Source organism: Girardinichthys multiradiatus, chromosome 17, assembly GCF_021462225.1.
Source record: "Girardinichthys multiradiatus isolate DD_20200921_A chromosome 17, DD_fGirMul_XY1, whole genome shotgun sequence".
Lineage (NCBI taxonomy): Eukaryota > Metazoa > Chordata > Actinopteri > Cyprinodontiformes > Goodeidae > Girardinichthys > Girardinichthys multiradiatus.
This window is the reverse complement of record NC_061809.1, coordinates 10,891,940-10,902,400: the sequence shown is the minus strand read 5'-3', so window position 1 is coordinate 10,902,400 and position 10,461 is coordinate 10,891,940. Positions and strand designations below refer to the sequence as shown.

The following is a 10,461-nucleotide window of genomic DNA, read 5'->3' as shown; positions in this document are numbered from 1 at the left end:
TTGTGGTTGTAATGTGACACAAAAATCTCAAGCAGTTTAATTACAAAATGTTCTGTACTTTTTTTTATACCTGTGAAATGTTTCAAACGAAATCAGTGGTGCTAATTATGAGAAAATGCTGACAAGTTCAGCTGTCTTCCGAGATTTGGAAGCTGAGCTGCTCCGGACTTCATTCTCAAAAATGATCTGATTAGCAAAACCACCCGAATACCTGTGAAATAACTGAAACCTTGATTTTTCTTCATGTTTCAGTAAAAACACACACATGCATGAACAGTAATCACATGTCCGACCTTCACCTTGACCACCAAAACCATCTGCACATTTTTCCATGTATTTAATTTATTCTTAAAATATTTCATGATAAAAAATGTATTTATATGACTATGTTTGCAGTGCTTCCTTTCCGTATTGTTCCTCTCTGCTTCCTCCATTGTCCAGATTACCAACAGAGAGAGGCTGGATTTGTGCGAACGAACACAAGCACCAAAATAAATTAAGAGATCAAAACCCATAGAGAGGAAATTAATCAGTATTCCACATTGTGTACAATACAATATCATAGCAAATTAGCAGATTTCAATGGCTTCCACTGACTACCATAGATTTACAATGTTCTGTTTGCTGCACATCAGTCCTCAAGAAATTGTGTCACTTTCCTTTTTTTGTCATTAATGGTTCTAAAAAGACTGACTTGTAGATGACCATAAAAAGAAAGCAGCTACTGGGGTGTGAACAGAAAACCATAGACTACGAGCCAGCAGTAATGAGAACAGCATTTGTTCACGTTCTACTAAACTGCCATTGTGACCACATTTAAGTCCAATAAGCTTCTCTACAAAGGTACAACATATAAAATTGTTAAATATATAACTTTTAAGGGCCTTTCAAAATACATTTAATGGCAATTCTTAGCTCCTTCTGTTCTGAATCAACGGCATCCATACTGTCCGTGTATCTAGCATTTCCTTTGATGTGATTCCTGTGACAGTTCTGTCCAAAACCATAGCTACTGAAAAAAATCACAAATCTGATTTTGTGTTTTTTTTTTTTTTTTTTTTGATACATAGTTATACGTATGCAGTACCTATATTTCCAGTTCCAAAATACAAGTTGTGGGCTTCAGTCAGAGGAAAAAAAAACAATGTCCAGAAGGTTTTAAAAGGACTTTGATTTGATTGTTCTTGTAGTGATTTTGTAGAAACCCCACGAGGAATATGTGTCTTTTGCCACCTCTGTCGTAATGATCATATTTGTTGTTTTGCTCTTTGGTCTATAAAAATAAAGGAGTTTCACTCCAGCAGAAGGCCTATTCACAGCAGAGAGCGCAGAGTTTGGTTTTTATGGCCTCGTCAAGTGGTCCGAAGCAACAGCGTTCGGTCTGTAATGATCCCAGCTGTGCTCTGGAAACTCCTGCACTACAGAAACAACTTGGAGAGGTGGCGGTGGTGGGAAGGTTGGGGAATCCCTTTTTAAATGCAGCAAGCGGCTCCTTAAAAGTGGATTTCCAATGAACAAAAAAAAGTATTTTAAGGTGTCTGGTCCTCCGCGGCTTAAAAGTTTTCATTGAACAGGCAGATGCAGTGACGAGGAGAAAAGGCGCTGACCCGGTGACAGACGGCGGGTTGGAGCAGTCGGAAACCCGGAAGTGCGAGTCACAGGAGGCGGGAAGTGTTTAATAGAGAGTTTGTCCGGTATTCCGTGGGAGAGCAAAGTCCCTCATTCAGTCACTCCTGTGTAATGGCACCTCTGGCTGTGTTAAGACACCTGAAAATAGACAAGAAAAAAAGCAAACATTTGGTTTCTCGTTTCTCACCTCACAATAGAAATATTTCTACTTGTGGATAAAAGCATGCATGTGGCAATTTATTTGCATTTTTTATTTTACTGCATGTTTATATTAACAACTCTACGTGGATTCACAGAGCAATACATCTGCTGTTTGTATTGCCAAACAAGCAACATTTGGTCATTGTTCATCTGCCAGTAGTACTACGTCCTTCTCATTTATATTTTGAAATTTGCAACTAAAGCCAAGAATAATGGGCCAAAAATAAAGAAATTAATACCCTTTAAACTTTTTTTGCATGTTGTCATTTTATAGTTGTTTTGTTTGATAGACTAACAATAAGTAGTGCATAAGCCATATGAACCCACTTTGCCATAAATCATGTCAGGGAAATGCCAAACCTGGAAAAGAAGGTGCTCTGATCAGATGAAACAAACCTGTAAAAGAAAAAAAAACACTGCACCCTGAATGCAACATCCCCACGGTGACATGATGGTGGCACCATCATTCTGTTTGAAGCTGCAAAAGACTTGAGACTGGGGCAGAGGTTTACCAGCTACAATGGAATAGTTTCGATCAAAGAATATTCATGTGTTAAATGGTTGCCAAATTCCAGAGCTAATTAAATAATTCTTTGGTCTTACTCAGTTTGAGATATTTTTCAAAGAACAATTAGCAAAAATCTTAGTCTAGATGTGCAATATTACATACTCCCAAAAAACTGTAATTGTAGAGAATGTTTGCTCTACAAAGTATTTACTCATGTGGGCTAAATGCAATTTAAAAACAAACTATCACTTTCCCACAATTATGCAATTTCTGTGTTTGTCATGTAACATGCAGAAAAGTTTAACACATTTGGCACTATGTGGTGACATGGTCATGAGTTTTCATTAATTATCATTTTTAACCTTCACATAGAGCTACATTGTTTTTTTTCCAGTCTTTATGCTAGGTTAAGCTATCCTTAGCCTTTAATTATTCTGTTTACAAAACAAAATGCAGCCATATGTATTTCCTTCCAGCAAACTTGTTGCCAGTCTGACTCATGATCTGTCCTCTGATCGGTTACAGTTCTGTGGAAATAGATGGTGTTGGAGAGTGTTAGCGGTGGACATCCAAAAGACTTGATGGATATCCATTTAGGAGTCCTTATCATTCACTGTCTGAGTACAAATTAAAAAAATAGTCCAAAGCAAAATGGGTAAAAAATTAAATCTCATTTTGATAAAAGCACACAGTATTACAACAGTATTACAATATCAACCAGTGCCCTCTGATCTGTAAGGACTCCACACCTGGTTGCAAGCAAAGCAAACTCAGACCTACCTGACTGGACTTACAATTAATATCAAAATCAGAAAAAAAAAAAAATCAGGTTCCAAGATTTTTCCAGTATCAAGGGTTTACCATGGTTTTATGAATGGGATAGGAATTGGTTGGTTTGTGGGATTGAAATGGTGGTAGGAAGAGACAAAATGGCAGTACATGGAAATGCTGTTTGCTGTGAATGTTTCAAACCAATCATTTGTCTATTTATATCCAGCTTATGGACATTTCATATCCACCTAGTGGAGGTGTTGTACCTGCCTTAATGAACTTTCATACACTTTTACATTTTGCTGTTCCCTTCTTGCTGTCTAAAATATCACATTTATCCTAACTTTTACAATAAAAACCACAGATTTTAAATTATTAAGAGCAACCTAAAGAAACAGAATTGTGCCTTATGGTAAGTACTTGTGTAAAACATAGTAAATATATGGGGAGGAGATGGTGAGTCCCCAGTGGTGGTAGGAAGGGACACTATGGCGTATGGGTATGAAGCTAACTAGAATTATTATTTTTCACAGCTTTCCCTCTCAGGTTGTAAGCTACTGTACAGGCAATGTATTATGTAAAGGGGGAACTAGGCTTAAAAAATATCTAATAAGGAAATTTTTCAAGCAAAAACTATGAGAGCAAATAAAATGTTTTCAAGGTCAGCTGCGTTGTCACTATTTTAGATTTACTCATGAAAAAAAAAATTATGACAAAACAAAATACATCAAATGAAACAAACAAAAAAAAAAAACTAAGGAAGCAGAGTAGGGGTTGTCAGAAAAGTTATTTACTCTTTACGACTCAAAGGACAACAGTGAGGAAAGCAAGTTTAAAAGCTCGCACCTTGTTTTTTTTCTTTCAAACAGTAGGGTTGCTTCAATCTCATCTTCTATATGAATGTCATATTGGTCTCTTCTCCAACACTTATCTAAAAAAAAAACAAATGTATCCTTTGTTCTGCGCAGTGCCTTGTCATGAAAATCAAATTTAGCTATTGTTCGTGTGCAAATGAGGATGTTAATTACAGCACTCTGATTGCACTGTAAGAGTGTTTTGCAAGTCAAATATTTAGACATATTTAGCGAGTGTAAGCTAATAAGAGCAGTTAGTAACAGTGCAGAGACCGTGCAAAAACATAATCTACAACAGAGAGCCTCTTTCAGCAGCCACCTCACCATATGGTCACTGCCAGTCACACAGTTAACTTGATAGAGGTACCGATGCCTTCCAGGAGCATTTCAGAGCCACTGAAGCCTAATTCATAATAATAAACTCTTGACGATTTCACAGGGTGCAATTTTCCATGAAAGAGGCAGGTGCTAAATAGAGTACTATCATGTATCACAGATGACAATGTCTTATGATTTGGGAATATTAAACATTCCACTGACTCTTGCTTTATTGGAAATAATGTCATGGTTTTGTTGGACCTGGACATCAAATGAGCCAAATCATTAAAGGTAAAAGCAAAGTCATGACTGCACACTGCTTGACTAAGTGCTGGTCAGACAAGTATTTGATCCCACAGTTTTCACATGTTAGAGCCTCATAGTAGGCATAAGGACATTTAATGACATAATTGAAGAAGAAAGGGAACAAAGGCAGAATGATTGCAGGGATATTGGAGAAAAAGAAAAAAAATTAAGGAGACTATTTGCATAGCTGCATGGTAACTTTCTTCCAATTTCGTTTTATTCACACATACTCCGTGGCAAATGGTTCAATATTAATCTCACACGCAAATCTTGTCTTAGTGAAATACAAGTGTTGTATTAAATTCAAGTTCAAATGTCATATCAAAATTAAAAATGTGATGAATTTATCTCATGGAATAAAAAAGGTTCAAGGTTAGAGTTACTTAGGGTCTATCAGAGAAGTGGCCGTATTGATGTTCATTGTAAATTATGATATTTATGATGATCATTAAAAGTCTGGTGTAGACTTGCCAAGGGACAGCAGACCAAAACATTTGTAAGGTTGTGCAGAGCTCTAAATAGTCAATGGGCACTTGAATAGCACTTTATCAAGTCCGAGGACTCCGAAGTCCACTACAATCAGTCAGTCATCCACCCATTCATACATACACTGACAGTGGTAGCCTAAATTGTATCCTAAATTGTATTAACAGCTGCCCTGGGGCAGACTGACAGAATTGACGCTGCCATACAATCGCTGCCACCGGGCCCGCTGAACACAATCAGCAGGCAAGGCGGGTGAAGTGTTATGCACAAGGACACAGCGACTGAGATGGACGGAGCGGAGATTCAAAGCGGCAACCCCTACCCACCTGAGCTGCCGTGGCCCCCCTAAAGATTACAAAATATAGACCAAATAAATTTCTACCAACAGCTGCTGTCTTTTTCCTATGCATCGAACAGAGGTTTAACAAACTGTAATTTTCAACATTTTTTCTGGACTAAATAAAGACAAGGACTAGCTGATCCGAAATAGCCATAAAAAGGTTGCTGATTGACGATCTCTTGATCTGTGACCCACAGAAGGGTCCCGACCCAAACTTTGGGGACCACCGTCCAAGATCATGGGTAAGCCTATGGTCCAAAAAGTACACTGATTCAATTACACCCTCAACAAACTCTAGCTTCAGAAGACTAACCTGCATCGCAGATACCATAGCACTACTATATTATAAATACAATATCAGCCATGTTTGAATTGTGGTTGGGAAATATGCAGTATTATTGATGTTGTTTTACCCAAAAAATAATTAAAATCAGGAACCCAATGATATCCTTAAGCACATTGATTGTATCTCAACAGGCTAACCAGCTTTAGTCATAGTTGTAGTTGGAATTTATGATCCACAACAAACAATTTTAGTTCCAGTCCTCATGATATCCTGGAGGTATTTTCTTGCTAATGGAAACATCAATGCTTTTATAATAGTTTAGAAAATTATACAAGGCAGAGTTTTCCTTCCACGTGGGGATATTGCAACCACATTATTAGGACAACCAAAAACCAAGCTCTACTTTTAGTTTTAAGTTGCTTTTTCAAGCATTTTTATATGATTTTATGAATTTGATTATGTTTCCACAGATTTTGTTGTTTTTATGGGACATGTTCATGAGGCCTAAGCAGCTTGGGTTAAACATGGTGTAAATTTTAAAGCAATACAAAAATCAAGCCGCATTTGAACGAGGGTTATGTTCAGTTATGATGTTGAAATCATGTCTTTTACAAATTGCCATTGTTTTCTAACTTTAAAATATCAACATTGTGAGGAAGGCAAACATTTATTTTTTTCAGGCGAGATGAAAAATCAGTAGTCCAGAAAATTTAATAGAAACAGGTGGTGGTTATTTTTGTACCTTTGCAGGTTTTGTTTCACACCAACCTTTTCAGGTATGACATGGTGCTGTCCATTATATGAAGAGCATTTTCCAACGGCATTGACAGCCAATAATTTAAAGTGATTTTCTACATTCTACTCCCTCTTCCATGAGGAAAGGTGGTCACATGACTCGATTGAAAAATATCTACCAGGAGAAAGTTGCTATAGTTATTTTGGTTTGAGGCTCAAATGGGGATTAGATGGACAAAATGGTAATATGTAGGTATGTAGATCAAGTTGACCCAACTAAAACACATTGGGCTAAGGCAACTTGATACATCCATAAGACAGCAGATGAAGTTGTTCATTTAGATTCATAACTGCTGGAGGATTCTTTAGGGAATATGATTGATGAAATTCATTAGTGTTTACATGTAATTTGTTCTTGTTTTCTTGTTATAGAGTGGGCAGACAATTCACTCGATATATATCAATACTTGCCTGGGAGGATTAGATTGAGGAAAACATTCGATTTTAGCTATGTTATATAGAGCTTCTTTTCTCTAGGCAGTGCACTAGGGCTTTGATTGATATTTCAAAATGTGCATACATTGTGTTGTATCCACATTTTTTCTGCGTGGATATGTTTGCAAGCGGGACAAAACTGTACTTGCACAACATATGCAATCCCCCCTGATAATAGGAGTTATAGGAGTATAAATGTGCCAACATGGCATCCCTTGGTTGTCATTTTCTGTGTGAACTCTTCCTCGCTCCCGTTCAAAACTTCACTCTGGTGAGACCTGCCGTGAATGTGTGAATGGACACACTTTAAAAGACAACAAATCTACATTGGCTCTCCAAAGTATTTATTCTTGTTAAATGTGAATAATGCAATGGCTGAATGATGAAATGTTTTATTATACTCGTGGAAATCTTTGCAGTTAATAGAATCTAGCCTTGCAAAAGTGACATTTCTTTTTGCATCACCGCGCTGTGCTTGTTCTGAACACTTGTTTCTACTCTCCTTGTTTTATGTTCCAAATCTTGTGCACTTAAGCACATTCTCCTTCAGTCTGCAGCACAATAGTTTTCTGGATGAATATTCATAAGAGAACGAGTAGGTTAGGAACGATCAACAGGTTAATAAGGAACAGGAAATTGCTCATTACATGCTGTGATGTTGGATAATGCCTGAAGCAGATGCTGAGATCCATAAACATGCATGCACGGGCCTCCAGACGCTAGTCCCTCTCTTGCATTAGAGGGAAGTTCAAAGCTATCCGGGGTGTTATGTCATTATCAGTCCTTTCATACTACATTTCCTCAGAGCATCAAAGTAAACACATTTCACTATCTGCAATCGACAATAGTTTCAGGACTCAATTCTGAAGAGGGAATATTAGAGCAGATTTACTCCTGGTGACATCTGACAGTAACAACAAAATGTCACTGATTTGTATAGGATATAAAATAACGTCTTGGAAATGTTGTGGACCATCAAATCTTACCAAATTGTTCACAATTTGGCTTGTTACAACAACAAATTTCAATGTATTTCATTGGGATTTTAGATGAAAGACAAGCCCAAAGAATGTATAAATGTGAAAAGGAAGTGAAATGATGCACATGTTTTATTTCTTATTTTTTTGAGTCAATACTCGCTTTGCAGAAGACAGCTCTGTTTGCTTCTATTCTTTTACTCTCAACTTCATATTGCTTAGCCAAAAATTACAGAAAAGTTGGACTGAACTACGATAAATCAGTGACACTCAAATAAAAAATCCTTAAAAAAAAAAACTTATTTTTTTTGCTTTTGAGAGAAGGACCAGACAACACTAGGAGAAGCAGCACTTTTCATCGCAGCACAAAATGCCTCCTTCGGATCTGGAAGGAGAGCTAACAGGAAGAACCCTGTCCCTAGATGAAACAGCTTAGTTACCAATACAGAGAAACGTCTCTTCAACCCCACAACAAAGAGAAAACAACAGTGGACTGTTCTCACAACAAATGAGAGGAGCAAATGAACTAAAACCAGGAATTCCACTAGAAAACAGGTTTGTTCCACTTCTGCAAGACTGACTCCCTGAAGGAAAGCTCTTCTTTCACCAGCTCTAAATTGTTTCCTCCTAAAAGTCTTCAGAAAGAGCCAGTCACTGAGCCACAAACCCCAATAGTGGGTGATGGAACCTGTTGAGATGAACCTGTTAAGCCTGAGCACACTGGTACCAGTATGAGCTAAGCAACGCCCATTTTTCGCCATCTCTAAAACTACATCAAATGCCGCCAGGTGGTTTTTCCCAACTCCCTTGCAAAAGGAGGCCTTGATGTTCACAGAACAATTTCCCAAATTGGTTTTGTACAAATACTTTTAGAAATGACAAAATATTTTTATTTTAAGAGTTGATTGAATTGATTACTGCAACAGTATTCATTGGTCTACTTAAAAAGTCAATCAGACAACTGCAGCTGATCCAGATACACTTTAAAATACTCCTGTTAGTTTATAAGACACTGAAAGGCAGAACAACAAAACACATTAAAGATTTATTGCTGTTGTATCAACCTAACGGACCACTCAGATCTTCTGGTCCGAGGCTAGAACCAAATATGGAGAGGCGGCATGCAGTATCCATGCTCCACTAATCTGGAACAAACTTCCAGAAAACATGCTGAATCTCTAAGTTCTTTTAAACCAAGGTTAGAAACCAATTTGTTTAGAGTTGCTTTTGATTGTTCTATTTAAGCTATTAACTGAAACTATTAACTAATTTCAGCCTGTAGTCCAACCTTTCTTAACTTTCTTAACCTTTATCATGCCACTACAAAGTAATTTTTTTATGTTTTTTGTCACTGCAATGCACTTTTTTCATCAAGTAAAATCACTTTGAATTGTCTTGTTGCTGAAATGCGCTATACAAATGAACTTACCTTGCCTTACTATGGCTCCTATAACTGCTGCGAGCCAAATATCTGATTGTGGTATAAGGGAATTATTTTTGGCAAAATTGCTCAGGCTTAAGTTGGATGGAGAGCATGAGTAAACATCAACTTTCAAGTCCTGCTGCTGATTCTAACTTAAATTTATTTCTGGGTGTTTTTTTTAGCTCAAGCATGAACATGCTTTGATATTAACCATCCCATAGCAGCTGGGATGTAAGTTTGGGGCCATTATCCAGTTGTAAATCTTCACAGCTTCAGATATCTTTTGCCACCTTCAACATTGCCTTCTTCCAGGATTGCTCTGCCTCTAGCTCCACCTATAATCCCATCCACTCTGACCAACTTCCTACCTCCTGCTGAAGTAAGACATCTCCATAGCATGAATCTGCTACTACTGTTTTTTTTTACCACATCGATAGTGTGTTCAAGTTGATGTGCCAGTGAACCAAAGAGGTTGGCAATAGATTCAACAACACTCCTTGAGATGTTTGAGGCTTGGGATATTGTTTCTTCTTAATCTAACGCTGCTTTAAACTTCTTCATAACCTTTGACAATGCAATCAGAACATTGTCACAGGTTAATTCATCATACTAGCAATTCGTTGCATACAGGAGTTCCAGCTAATGGAACATTTGCAATCCTTGTCCCTGGTAATACTTACAATATCTACTCTCAATACAGAGAAATAATCAACAGAAATACAAAATTTAAAAATCTAAATTAAAATATCAATAAATTGTTATCTTATCAATATCTAATGAAGTTACAACATTTTTGTGACTGTCTGTTATATAATTGCCTGTTTGGTAATTATATAACCAAACTGGCAACTAAATATGTAATTATATAATTGTGTGAAGGTTTAGTTTTGTTTAAGGAAGTTTTTCACCTCACCATTAAGTAATGTAAAATCGCTCAACCTTTTAAATTCTGCTGGGTTCCTTGGTCTTCATGATGCTGTTTGTTACTTATGTTCTTTGAAAAACTTCTCTTCACAGAACAGAACAGCTGTATTTTCCACAGGTGACCTTTATCTATTATTAATTAAGGCTACTTCTGAAAACAGTTGGTTGCACTGGATTTTGTTTAGAGGTCTTAGAGAGAGAATGGCAC

General features: G+C 37.1%; 1 protein-coding gene across 4 annotated transcripts in view; it reads right to left on the bottom strand.

Annotated features, from left to right (window-relative positions):
* Positions 1-322: 322 nt before the first annotated feature.
* Positions 323-10,461, bottom strand: part of tafa5a (TAFA chemokine like family member 5a) — a 200,747-nt gene continuing 190,608 nt past the window's right edge. For 3 of the 4 annotated variants that reach the window (XR_007042174.1, XR_007042176.1, XM_047390459.1), the window contains one exon: positions 323-1,767. Coding sequence is in view for 1 of the 4 variants with exons in the window: in XM_047390459.1 (XP_047246415.1) it covers positions 1,759-1,767 (9 nt within the window). In the remaining 3 variants the exon portion in view is untranslated. Of the gene's footprint in view, positions 1,768-3,955; positions 4,041-10,461 lie in introns of all 4 variants that reach the window. The other variant, XR_007042175.1, reaches the window with a different exon arrangement.